Source organism: Fistularia commersonii, chromosome 34 (genome assembly GCF_037954325.1).
Source record: "Fistularia commersonii isolate RoL2024-O1a breed Wild chromosome 34, RoL_Fcom_v1.0, whole genome shotgun sequence".
NCBI classification, from domain to species: domain Eukaryota; kingdom Metazoa; phylum Chordata; class Actinopteri; order Syngnathiformes; family Fistulariidae; genus Fistularia; species Fistularia commersonii.
Genome location: NC_141317.1, coordinates 269,811 through 283,569, shown reverse-complemented (window position 1 = coordinate 283,569; position 13,759 = coordinate 269,811). Strand labels below are relative to the sequence as shown.

At 41.0% G+C, this 13,759-nt stretch overlaps 1 protein-coding gene and 1 long non-coding RNA gene across 4 annotated transcripts; one reads left to right on the top strand and one right to left on the bottom strand.

Moving 5' to 3' along the window:
* Window positions 1–79: 79 nt before the first annotated feature.
* icmt (isoprenylcysteine carboxyl methyltransferase) lies at window positions 80–9,537 on the bottom strand. 2 transcript variants are annotated; one of them, XM_086141352.1, is made up of 6 exons: window positions 9,498–9,532; window positions 9,286–9,332; window positions 5,306–5,394; window positions 4,376–4,545; window positions 4,020–4,237; window positions 80–3,436 (listed from the first exon to the last, which is right to left on the bottom strand). In XM_086141352.1, exons 1-6 carry the CDS (start codon window positions 9,502–9,504, stop codon window positions 3,257–3,259), a joined length of 711 nt encoding a protein of 236 aa, XP_085997478.1. In that variant the 5' UTR covers window positions 9,505–9,532; the 3' UTR covers window positions 80–3,256. The 2 variants fall into 2 exon arrangements, with proteins under 2 accessions (XP_085997478.1, XP_085997477.1); XM_086141351.1 differs by having other exon boundaries at window positions 9,286–9,537.
* LOC147214116 (uncharacterized) lies at window positions 8,642–13,298 on the top strand. 2 transcript variants are annotated; one of them, XR_015104349.1, is made up of 3 exons: window positions 8,642–8,801; window positions 10,108–11,505; window positions 13,225–13,298. It is a non-coding gene; the product is annotated as an uncharacterized LOC147214116 (long non-coding RNA). The 2 variants fall into 2 exon arrangements; XR_015104350.1 differs by having other exon boundaries at window positions 10,108–10,988; window positions 11,075–13,287.
* Window positions 13,299–13,759: the final 461 nt, after the last annotated feature.

The following is a 13,759-nucleotide window of genomic DNA, read 5'->3' as shown; positions in this document are numbered from 1 at the left end:
ACTGCCCTAAACTGAGGAAATTCTGGGAAGAGGTAAAAAAAAAAACAAATAAGTGAGATTTTAAAATCAAACAGACCAATTGATCCACAGCAATTTATTATGGGTACAGCATCAACAAATGATTTAAGGAGACCAAACAGAAGGTTTATGGAAGTAGTGAGAGTAGATATGAAGGTAGTTGGTGTGAGAAAGGAGGATACAGAGAATAGAGTTAGATGGAGAAAGTTGACTCGCTGTGGCGACCCCTGAAGGGAAAAGCCAAAAGAAGAAGAAGAAGATCAACAAGTGATTTATGGAAAAACCAGGTGTTTTTGCTCAGAGTTAGTCTATTAATTGCACATAAAATGACCACAGTAAACTGGCTCAAACCCCACCCACCTACCCTGGACCAGTGGCGTCAAAAGCTTAAGGATGTACACTGCATGGAACACATAACAGCAAACCTACGACTTCAGACAGACCTATATCTTGATAAATGGGCACCCATCAAAAAATATTTGGAGAGCTGAGGATATTATCTTTATTTGACTGAGCTAGATGTTGGTTGTTTTTTTTTTTTTTTTACTCTTTGTTGTAGTTTAGTTTTTTTTTTTTTTCTTTCACTTGCAATTGAGGAAATAAGTGAATTGCTAAATGGATGGTAGAAATAATAATACTTATAAAGAATATTGTATATAGTGTATCTTGTCATGAGGTTTTGTAAGAATGTGTGTCAAGGAACTTGTTCTAATAAATGTTCAAAAAAAAAAAAAAAAAAAAAAGAGTATTCAATTTCTATCCTTTTTGCAAAGTGACACCACCTGTCACTCTGTGTTCCTATCTTGGATACCAGACTTCCACTGAAGTCTGTACCAATTACTCTCTCACCTTTGGGGATATTCTGCTTCACCTCATCTAACCCTCTCCAGAAATTCTACTTCTTGCATATTACTTCTTGCATAGTAGGGCATATTCACTAACTGCAATGAGCATCACACCTTCTAGTTCCAGTTTGTTCCTGCTATCGTTTGACCTAGTCTCCTGGACACACGGTATATTCAACTTCCTTCTTTGCATCATGTCAACCAACTCTATCTTTTCCTGTAATCTTCCTAGCCTTCAAAGTCCCTACTCTCACTCTCAGGCCTTTACCCTTCCTCATCTTTCAGCTTCCAAACATGCCTTCCTCCTGTCCTTTTTTGACCTACAGTAGCCCAGTTTCCATTGGTTTCAATATTTTCCACTGGTACCCTGTGTTATTGGTACTAATGGCGGTCATTAACCCGGGCCGCAACCGATTCGTTATGAGATTTGTAGGTTTTATTTGCATATTTGGTTTTGGCACAAATTCTACACCGGATGCCCTTCCTGATGCTACCAAAGTTTGGGACTGATTCAGAGACACTGGCTTGTGCTCCCGAGGCTGGGACACCCACAACTCAAGCACTTAAAAAGAATCTGTTAACACACATTTAAGTAGGTTGGGGGGAAAAAAGTAACTGGGATGTCAAAAACTATTAGTGAAATGCTTGAAAGCATCTCTTACAGAGCCATATGAACACAGCATTACTGACCTTTTAAGGCTAAATTTTAGTGGCTAGAAAAATCCTGTTTTAATTTCAATTTACCCAGTAAAGAGTGTTAAAAACCATCATATAGCAAATATAATCAGTTAAGTAATTGCATGACAATGTTTTGGTCACTTGTTGCTGATTTTACAGAAGTGTCTTGTTCATTAGTTATCACTTTTTCTTTGCAAACTGATTTTTTGGAATAGCATTGCTTTTGTAGAGAATTTAATGCTAATCTTTTTACATGGAACTTGGAAGGTGATTTCCAACAAATGTTGTCATGGAATTTTCCCAATGAAATGACACTGAAACATTTGTGCTTTCCAACTTAAGCGAGGTAGAGACTGACAGTTGATTTCACTTTAATTCTAAACGTACAGAAGGGTGTCCAAGTGCACAGAAGCCAGTCTGCTTCACACTGAAGAGTCCAGTACAAAAGGTGGAGATGAACATGCACAGTCCTATAACCATGAAGATCAGTCACTGATAACAAGTCCATCAATACCTTGTTGTAGGTGTGATCTATCCTTTTACGGACATGCGAGTTGGGATTTTTGCAGTTTTAAAACATTTTTACTTTTAAAAGGAATAGGAGTGCCCTCTAACTTTATTTTCATAATCCAACACAAGGGTGGAAAAGTGCTTTCAACTGCTCTAGATGAGGACACTTGTATCATGGGATTTCTTAATTTGAAATTTTATAAATGACAGCCATTCCATGTACCTATTAATGTCAACACCGCATTAAATTATTGAGGAAAAATCAGCAGGAATGAGACCTGACACACATACTCTCCTATAAACAACAAATTTTGCTTTATTAGAAAGAAATTGTGACTCATATCTGCAGTATCATCTAATAATGATAAGGGTGTTTGTGCTGAAAGCACTGAAGTTACTGTTCAACAACTACAGATGAAGGGAATTCTGTGTCTGGACAGAACTTATGATTTAGAAGCTAGATTCAATTCTATCAAATTAATTCCAACAACTGTGGATTTGTAAATTAAAATGTTACACTAATTACTGATCCACTTACTGCTGTCTGGATATTTTCATTTTGTGTTTGAATGTATTATATAAATTAAAAATTGTTTTGTCACTGTTCATCTGCAGTTTCAAGCTTTGAAGACCCCCCACAATTAGAGGCTTAAAAAGTTAGAATGACTGTCATAAAACAAGAACATTTATAAGCGCAAACATACTATGGGGGAAAAAAAGGGGGCTGATGGTATCTCACTACAGCAATACACAAGGGCAGTGGGCTTTCTATCTCCCAAATATGATACCAAATATTAATGACCTGTTGCTGTGAATTATGTCAAAAATGGTAAATATACAGGTACAGAAATCGGGTCAATCTAGGACTGCTAAATTATTTGGTGGATGTAGATTAAAAGCTGTCATGTTTTATAATTCTTTGTAGACAGATCAACAATGAAAAAGTTAGCAAAGCAGAAATAACTGAGTTGACTGACTGAGTTGTTGCTACTGGGGGACTCATGAGGCAGTAAAGCTCATCTGTAACTGTAATCTAGTGGTTGGTAGAAAATTATCAGCCCCATTACCTGCGGTCAAAGTGTCTGAGTTACAGGGCTCAGCCCTTCCCCACTCCACAGATGTGCCCGTGGAAGACAATGCACAGACACCAGGTCTGGCCTGCCAAAGCGTCCACAGTCAGTTCATCAAGCACCCAGCTTTGGAGCCTAATTGACTTGGATGCCGGAGATGAAGGGCAGCCCAGTGGGAACCTTTTTCTTGTATTCCACGTAGTCCTCAGCAAAGAAATGGATCAGAGAGAGTTCCTCCTCCTCAATACGTTCTCGGAAGAATCTCCAGCTGACAATTGTGTACCCCAGTATACACACTGGATTACATAGCATGACCTGCAATATAGACACAGCTAATCAGCCAATACGCCAAAAAACAGCTGTCAGCTCCCACATGGTTGAAGGGCATTTTTGCAATTTGAGATAAAAAGTAGATATGATTGAATAAGGAAATGCCTATGAGACACAATGCTACCCTGAGGGTTACTCCATGTTGAGGAATATATTCATGTTAAGTGATATGATGACTATATTGGAGACAAAAATAGTAACTTTAAACAATAATTTAGTAACAAACAAACTACTTTTCTGACAGTAAACTCAAACATAAGATGCAATCTAGATTAAATAAATGGGAAAATCAGACTGTGTGCCCGACTCTGGAAAGGGGACAAGAAGAATTCTGCGTTCCCAATGAGATTGGTTCCTTTGATTTCAAATATACAGTATATCACTGCTTATTGTCAAGAAGAAACGCAAGGGCAAGTTGTTGCCCCCCCACCCCGATATAGAAATGGAAACACTTGAATTAAAATTAAATACTTATTGAAAAAGAAGTATAACAATACTATGCAAGAAGTCCAAATCCTATAGGTTTAACTTTCCCCTCAGGCAAAGTAAGCTGTGTTGCAAGACATACCTGTGTTCCGATGCTCCAGTAAAACCAGCCTACATAGGAGGGATGTCGAAAGTAGGAGTAGACCCCGCCAGTGACCAGCACATGGCTCTGGGCCTTTTCATTCTGGACAATGTGGTTGAAGTTTGAGCCAGCCGTCAGCATGGCAGCTTTGCGCAGGGCCTCACCACATAGTACCATCAGCAGCCCCACCAAACTCAGACAGCTGAGCTGCTTCAGCTCTAAGAAAGAAATCAGACTGATGAAACACTACTTATTTCTTTATCTTCAAGCAATCAAAATGTACTGAGCATTGTGTCAGTTCAAAGAGTACCTGGGTTGAATGTTGATTAATGAAAAACAGATGATAGCACACCTACCTGGCAATGTCAGCTTCTCCACAGTGAACTCCACCCATGAAGATACAGCAGCCAAAGTGTATTCCAAACTGTGGTTGAGCAGAAAGGAGTCCAGGGACAAGCTGTGAGGATTAATGACGGCCGTAACCAGGTACTCGGAGTAATGGAAGAACGAAAGGGAGCACATGTACCTGGTGAGAGTCAATGCTGCCTTTCAGAATCAATTATAAAATACAATTCCAAACTGCAAGATCTCTGTGGGAGGAATTAATACATGAAATAATGACCCATCTCCGTCTGTTTGGGGCACTGAAATGTCCCTTTGTTGGGACATCCTTTAGACAAAATTGTATAAATGCAAAAATTTATTATGACAAGCATAAATTGAATTTTAGGTTAGATTACATCAAATTTTAAGACTGTCCACATGCCCCCCCCCCCCCAAAAAAAAGATTCCAACCTGACAGGCTCAACTGAATTTAAGAATGTCATGATGTTCATTCAAAACGAAATGACAACCCTCAGTTTAAAAAGAACAGTAACCAGAAGTTCGAAACAACTCAAGAGAGGGTTGACCAGGAGGGTTTACCTGGGAGGATTTTTTCATGTTAGTGGCAATATTGTTGGTTTCAATGGTCACACACCTATGTCTGAGACTGATAGGTTGGCCATGATGGTAAATCAGTCAATACCCTAAAGTTGAAATTTTAAAGTTTTTAATAAATTTACTCATGACTGTGTTAAGGTTATGACTTGGACTGTTTTCCTTCAACAGTATTTAAATAAATAAAAAGTAAGCGAAAACAGGGGGGCCAGTATGTAAGCAAATCAACTTTAAATATAGATAAGGCGAGGCACTTCTGACATTAATATTTCAATTGCAATTATTTTATCTTTGGTGCCTGAGACCCCCGAAAATCTAATTTAAAATGGCAAATGGTGTTCACTTACCAGCCAAAATGTGTCCAGCTGGTTTCAGAGCAGCTTATCATTAGGCCACAGCCAAAAGTAACACCCAGGAAACAGGCTCTCACAGCAACCTGAAACATGTGAGAAGTCAGATTGATCCTTCTAAAATCTCTTAATAGATTTGGCCATTGTAGACAGTCAGCTGGGTAGGGTGAAACCAGGACATAGGACCGTCTGCCTGTCTATCACTCATGTGGGCCACTGGATTAGAACCAGGAACTTTCAGCTATTCATATCTCCCATTTGTCCACGGTCAATATACATTAAAAGGGTTAGAAGTGAGAAAAAAATCCTGTGACTAAAACTTTTTCCTTAGGGGTTCAGGGTACCATATATTAACCAGGTATTAAAATTTCAAGGAGTTTCCACTACCTATGGGAAAGTAAATACAGAAGAGCACAGCTTCATATCTCAATTTTAATGCTTTAATGCTATTTTAAGCAATTTTAACGCAATAACGCAATTTTAACAGTGAGGCTACAGGGAGTGGAGATCAAGAAGCTGGAGGATTTCAGGTACTTAGGGTCAACGGAGATTGTGGAAAATAGATGAATAGATGGGTCCAAGCAGGTTGGAATGGGTGGAGAAAAGTGTCAGGGGTACTATATGATAGAAGACTATTGGCCAGAATAAAAGGAAAGGTGTACAAGACAGTGGTGAGACCAGCGATGATGTATGGACTAGAAACTGTTAAAATGACCAAAAGACAGCAGGCAGAACTAGAGGTTGCAGAGAGAAAGATGTTGAGGTTCTCTTTGGGAGTGACCAGGACGGATAGGATCAGGAATGAGTCTATCAGAGGAACAGCACATGATAGATGTTTTGGAGAGAAGGTCAGAGAAGCCAGACTGAGACGGTTTGGTCATGTACAGAGGAGGGATAGAGAATATATTGGTAGACGGATGCTGGAATTGGAGCTGCCAGGCAAGAGGTCTCGAGGAAGATCAAAGAGAAGATTTATGGACGTAGTGAGAGAGGATATGAAGGTAGTTGGTGTGAGAGAGGAGGATACAGAGAATAGGGTTAGATGGAGAAAGTTGACTAGCTGTGGCGACCCCTGATGGGAAAAGCCGAATTAAGAAGAATAGGACGACAGTGCATACAAATTACAGCAAATACTGAACTTAAAGTGCATCCATCAAAAAATAAAAATTAAGACGGTTTTAAGATAACTAAGTAATTGAATAACTGAAGCTACATTCACTTTAAATATACATGTATGACTTATTGCATACAAATGTAATCAAATACTTAAGTATGTAACTTAAAGTGAATGCTTCATATATAATCCAATATGAATCAATAGAGCCACTAACAATTTTTGATTTTTCCATTCTTTTTGGAACATAAACAAAGCCCTGTAACTTCTCCAAAATACTCCTTTTCAAAGCATTAAGTGCAGAGGAGGCAGTGGGTGGTATAGCAGATTGTGTTGGGGTGTCCAGTGTAGGCTTTGGGTAGTCCAGTGATGAAAGTGAAGGCTTTTGGTTGTACAAGGGAAGGTTTGAGAGTGGAGGCCTTGGGTTGGGCAGTCATATTCCTGGCTTGTTACAATAGTTTATGTGCTCACACTTAAGTAAGAACTGTTTTTGAGCCTGCCATTTTTCTCTTCTGTACTGCCTTCCTCTTCAGGTGCAACTGATAGGTTTGCTAAAATGACAGGCAAGCATTCCTCAATGGCTGGCCTATCATCATTGAGGACGATAGAGAGAAATAACTTTCCCCCCACTACTGCCTTAGTGGCCACTTTAGACATGGTGTGCAGAAAACAAGCACCTGGCTCCCTTTTTTTGGCATCATGACCCAAAACGCGTACCAATACCCCATTTAACTCCATGCATGCCAAACTCCATTCATTCTTTACCGCTTGTTCAATTATCAATGGGATTTTTACTGGTTTACGAAGCACTGCTTCCATTTACTCCTCCCTCCTTTAGTAAGTTGCTAAATCTACTGTGTCATTGACCTTATTAAAACTATACTCAAAAACTTCTTAAGCCCAACCTACAACTCTGCCTCTGCCTCTATTGGCTAGACGTCCTTGGAGCTTGAGCAAAGTGCTATACCATTGATAAAAGGAACAATCCCTTCGCCTTGCAAGAGACTAATTAAATAATAGAGTGCCTCCCCCCATGGCTCATAATTATTTTCATGAGGAAAAAAAAAAAATCTCACCTTGCCGGAAATTTCATTCCGACTTTCAGTTTTTAGTCTGAGACCATGAAAATCTTTTGGTGTAAGCCCAGCATTATGTATATTTAAAATGCACTTCACTAAAAAACATAAGCATTCTGTTCGGTTACATTAAAACAACAACTTTCTGGATAGATAAATCCCATCTTCGATATTTTGCCCTGTTTTTTTCTATCAAGTCTCGTAACCATATTTTTTCCCACTCTCCTCAGCAATGAAACAAATCTTTCAAAGAGGTCTAGATTAGAACAATTTTGGTGTGAGCACTAATACTTATTAGCCAATATTGACATTGGGACAGGCCTCAGTTAATTTGGAGCTCAAACATTCCTTCAAGACTATGAAGCTAATGGCTTTCTAGACAGCACATAATAATTCTGACTGCATTTTGATTAATTAGAGGAAGAAGTTTGAAATATAAAGATGATAAACCTGCATTAAGTGATTATCAGTTGATGAGCCCTGACTAGCATTTGACTTTGCTATTGAATGTGCAAACAAATTATCTCTGAATGCCATGTGTATAGAGAAAAGGTAATCAAACTGAATTTAAAAAATCTGCTACACGGTATCAAAATATTACCTGGCTCGATAAATGAAAAAGAAAAAAAAAGGGTTGAGTGAGGATATCTCATAATTCATTTATATTAATTTTTCCCTTCTGGCTTGGTGTGGATCACACTTCTTTCAGCTTTTCCCTTCAGGGGTCACCACAGCGAATCAACTTCCTCCATCTAACCCTATTCTCCGTATCCTCCACTCTCACACCAACTACCTTCATATCCTCCTCTGTACATGACCGAACATCTCAGTCTGGCTTCTCTGACGTTCTCTCCAAAACATCTAACATGTGCTATTCCTCTGACTGACTCATTCCTGATCTTCTTCATCCTGGTCACTCCCAAAGAGAACCTCAACATCTCACACCTTACACCTCTAAGGTGACTAAACAATACATTACAATGGAACCTGCAATCTTTATATTTTGTATCCTTTTGTGACCAATTTAACTTAAACACATTTGCTTCAGAGTAGGTCAGATACAAAGAGCTTGGCAACTGTTATGGCTCAACAAATTAGAAGATAGGGAGAGGTCTCGATTACTTACTATACACACAATGACTTAACAGAGGATTAACTAAGAAAGAAACAGGAGGGGGACCACTGGTCACTTGTCGTCTTGTTTGCCGTCAATGATGCTGCCAGATAGCTGGCATGGGGTTTGGGTGGGCATCTTGAAAAACTTCTTGAGCGACCTCATTGACCAACTGAATATTGAAAAAAGGTACGTTTTAGCTAGCCATTATCTACAGCACTTACTGGAAAATACAGCTAATCTTTCCAGTATCCAATCTTTCAATTCAAGTAACTTCGTTTCAGCACGCCACGTTTCTTGTAAGACTGGAATCAGTTCGGAATGTCAGCCCCACACTTTCTCAAAGAAATAGTTTGTCATGGATTTACAGAAAAGACTGTAGGTCCCTGGCAGACGACAGGTTTACCTGGCTTTGTTGTCTATTCTGGGTACATTAATCCCAACTGTCTTAGTCCAGTCTTGCCTGTCAACATTAACTCTTAGCAGCTTAAGCTATAGTTAGCTAAAGGGTTTCGTTGACGACCATTTGCTTTGCTACGTAAGTTTAAATTACTTGACACAGTAAAGCCGCGTTGTATTATGAAAAACATCAACCACTCTTATTCTGAAAAGAGTGTAACGTACAGGGCATAATAATAAAATCAGAATGAAAACTCGAGATTGGCTAGCTTACCTTGTATAGAGGTCCTCTGTATATAACTAACAGGAGGCCATTGATAACTGCAATGTGGAAACAAATAGCTATTTTCCCGGGTGTTGCCGTCAGATAATCAAAGACCCAGTCAAGATGCCCAAACCAGGTTCTGATAAACGGTATTACGAGTACGCTTAGCCCCAGAATGAAGCTTTTTATACTTACTCTTCCATCTAGCACTAACTTATTACCTGCCATGATGGACTGTGTGCTGGAGAAACTATCGCGATAACTGAGTAGCAACCTCTCGCTGTCCGCCCGCGTAGCTCTGCAGCTACAGCTGTAATTAAACCCACCTAGGAAAGCCAGCCCTCCCTCGTTCTCTCTGCCTGTATGTTTGTGTGCGTGTGTGTGTACAATTTGAAGTATCTGAAAATTCAGGTCATTCAGCCATCGTCTGCCGCTTGTCCCGCATATGGATAACATGTGTGTGTGTGTGTGTGTGTGTGGGGGGGGGGTCAATAAGTCAATAAAATGCATGATATGAGATGAGATGAGAGATGAGAACAACTTTATTAATCCCGAAGGAAATTGTTGTGCCAGAGTTTCAAGTAAAAACATAACAGTAATAGACAATAGTGGAAAGGAGGAAGAATAAGAAATATAATGAAATATAAATTATCTAACTGTTGTATGATATGTATATTTATGTATATGTACACACACAATCCATTTGGAAACACTACAACCAAGGCAAGATAGATTTGGATTAGAATACACTACATTCTGACTCATCAGACCAAGCAATGTTTTTTCAATCTTCTATGAACTGAACTTCCGTTTCCTGTTTTTTGCTTACAGGAGTGGCACGCTGTGTGGTACTCTGCCTACGTTGCCAATCACCCTCAAGATTTGACATGCTCTTTAAGATGGTCTTCTGCACAAGATAAGACAAGATAAACGTTATTGATCACCACAGGATAAATTCCTTTGTCACAGCAGCATAACAGTTATAATGTCAAAGATAAAAAAGGAAAATAAGCATGAAAATAAGTATAAATAGAGACACAGAAGACAGAAGATAGAAAGGCATCCATGAATAAATAGACAGCAAGAAGAACAGCAACAACATCAGGGATAATAATGGACAACATAAAGGAACAGTAAGGGTGGAAAATACACAACTAGAACTAAATGACAATATGAGTAGAGTGACGATAGTGATGTCAAGAATAGAATATATAAACAAAAATAGGCAGGACGCAAGTGGGCTGGAACCAACAGGGATAAGAAAGAAAGCAGAGTTAGGGCATGACATGTGAATGGGTGAGGTAGTGAATGGGGTAAGGTAGTGAGGTTGTGGAAGCAGCACAGATGCACCTCAGGCCAGTCAGAGTCAGGGCTGTGAACCATCCAGACTGCTATTGTACAGTCTGATTGCTGTAGGCACAAACAAGTGTCTGAAGCATTCAGTTCTGCACTGGGTGGGATGAACAGTTGGCTCAAGGAGCTGCCCATCAGCCACAGTTTGTCATGCGGGGGGTGGGAAGGATTGTTCAGGATAGCTCCCAGTTTGCCCTTCAGTCTCTGCCACCGTTTGAAGATGGTCCAGGTTCAGTCCCAACACGGAGCGGGCTTTCCTCACTATCTTGTTGAGCCTATTGACCTCACCAGTCCTGGCACCGCCCCACCTGCACACTATAGCGAAGAAGAACGTGCTGGCAACCATAGACTGCTAAAAGGTCCTGTAGAGTCCTTCCTGTAGAGTGCATCAGTGTTGTGTGACCTATTCAGTTTATTGTTAATGTGGCCCCCATGGTACTTGTAGGAGTCCACTATCTCCACCTCTTCACCCTGGATGGTGATTGGTATCTGTCTGCTCTGATTCTTCTGGAAGTCTACAACCACCTCCTTGGTCTTGGAGATGTTGAGGGGAGGTGGCTCTGACTGCTCCATTCAACAAAACTCACAATCAGACCTCTGTACTCCTCCTCGTTGTCATCATTGATGCATCCAACGAGGGGAGAGTCATTGAAGAACTTCTGAAAGTGGCAGGAACGGAACTTGTACTGGAAGTCATAGGTGAAGAGGAATGGAGACAGGATGGTACCTTGGGGTGGTCCTGTGCTGCATGCTACAGCCTCGGAAACACAGCCATCTGCCCTGAAATACTGCGGCTGTCCCATGTAGTAGTAGTCCAGGATCCAGGCAGTGATGTCAGGGTGAAGTTGCATACTCAACAGCTTGTCCTTGAGGATGGTAGGTTGGACACTGTTGAAGGCACTGAAGAAGTCAAAGAAGGTGACTCCTGATCCTCCAGCTTCTTGATCTCCACTCCCTGTAGCCTCACCGTTCCCCCCGAGTTCCTCTCATTCACACACATATACTCTGTCTTGCTGCAACTAACTTTCATTCCTCTCCTTTCCAGAGCATACCTCCACCTCTCTAGATTTTCCTCTACCTGTTGTCTGCTCTCACTACAGATCACAGTGTCATCCTCAAATATCATGGTCCATGGAGATTCCTGTCTAACCTCATCTGTCAGCCTGTCCATCACCACTGCGAACAAGAGGGCGCTCAGCGCTGATCCCCGATGGAGTCCCACTTCCACCTTGAACTTCTCTGTTACCCCTACAGTACACCGCACCACTGTCTCACAGCTAGCATACATGTCCTGCATCGGTTTAACATACTTCTCTGCTACTCCAGACTTACTCATACAATACCAGAGCTTCTCTTGGCACTCTGTCATATGCTGTTTTTGTCATAAGCTCTCCCTGACCACCCAGACCCTTTCTCAACTCCTCCCTGAAAACCAAACAACACTCCTCCCTTTTCAGCTTCCACTACTTTGTCCTCTGCTCTATCTTTGTCCTCGTCATCTTTCTAGTCACCTGATTCCTCTTACAAACCACTATCCTATGCTGTCTGGCTACACTCTCACCTACAACTACTTTGCAGTCACTGATCTCTTTCAAGTTACCTCATCTACACAAGATGTAGTCTACCTGTGTGCTCCGACCTCTGCTCTTATAAGTTACCCTATGTTCCTGTTTTTTCTGGAAAAAAGTGTTCACAGCAGCCATTTCCATCCTTCTCGCGTCCCTCTGCGTTCCTATCCTGTACACAAAATCTGCCCATCACTTCTTCATCCCCTCTACTGCCTTCACCAACATGCCCATTGAAGTCTGCACCAATGACCACTCTCTCATCTTTGGGTATATTCTGCATCATTTCATCCAGCTCATTTCTAGAACTTCTTCTCCTCAAACTCACACATCCCACCGTGGGACATAGCTACTAACAACATTGAGCATCACATCTTCAATTTCCAATTTCAGACTCATAAGTTTATCTGACATTCTTTTCACCTCCACAACATTCCTAACAAATTCTTCCTTCAAGATAACTCCTACTCAATTTCTCTTCTTGTACCATGATAGTACATCTTAAAGCCTGCTTCTAAGCTTCTAGCCTTACTACCTTTCCACCTGATCTCCGGGACACAGATCTGTTGTGTAGGACTAGGTGTTGATATCCCTTGATGAAAGCATACCTAAGGCACCGATGAGACTCTGTGGGGTTTCAAGTGAGCGATGGCCTCTTTCGGGTTGTCAAGTGAGCGCCCTCCTTCATGGATGTTTCGCTGATTGGCCCACGACATCTCCAGAGGGTTCAGCAGTGAATCCCAGTGTTCCAGGTTCACTCCCTAGATGCCATCAGCTCTCTTGGAAGGCCCACGTTGGATCTCTTCTCTTCAACCACAGCCACTGGCTCCCATTTTCAGCAGCCCTAGAGAAGTCCTTGACTTCCTGTCTGTGGGCGCGTCCTTTTACTCCCATCTCCCTGAGTAGCCTAGATGTTGACGTGGCTATGAAACCTCTGCAGCCTACTTCCACTGGATGAACCTTTGCTTTCCAGCCTTGTCGCTGAGCATTTGCGACAAGTTCAGCATATCTCTGCTTCTTCTGTTCATAGGCCTCCTCCACTGCACCCTCCCAGGGCACCATGAGCTCTACGATATAGACGAGGCTGAGTGACGATGGCCACTGAACGAGGTCTTGTTGCAGGTTGGTGGATGCAATCTCAGCTGGGAAGCAAAGTTTCTTGTCCAGGTCCGCTAGCAGCTTGGATTGTCCCTTCAACATCCCATTCACTGCATGATTATAAGATTTGGCTTTATTTAAAAAAAACCTCTTGTACAGGAACACAGATCACATGCAATGAAACCACATCTCAGGTTTAGTGATTGTTTAAAATGTTAATCAAATTAGATATAACAATAATACTAGAGTTTCTTCCTATCATTTCCTGATTGTAAGAGCAGTTGAGTCAGCTAGTCAGTGATATGAATCACAAAAAGCAAGTCCCTCTTGAATAGTTTTGGAATGGTCTGCCCAAAGTCTTGAATCCAGTTGAGATGCTATGGCAGAACGTCACTGAATTATAAAAAAAAATTTGCACAGAAGTTGGAGGAAAAAAAACTTTTGTTGCAACTACTGCAAAGCCTGGC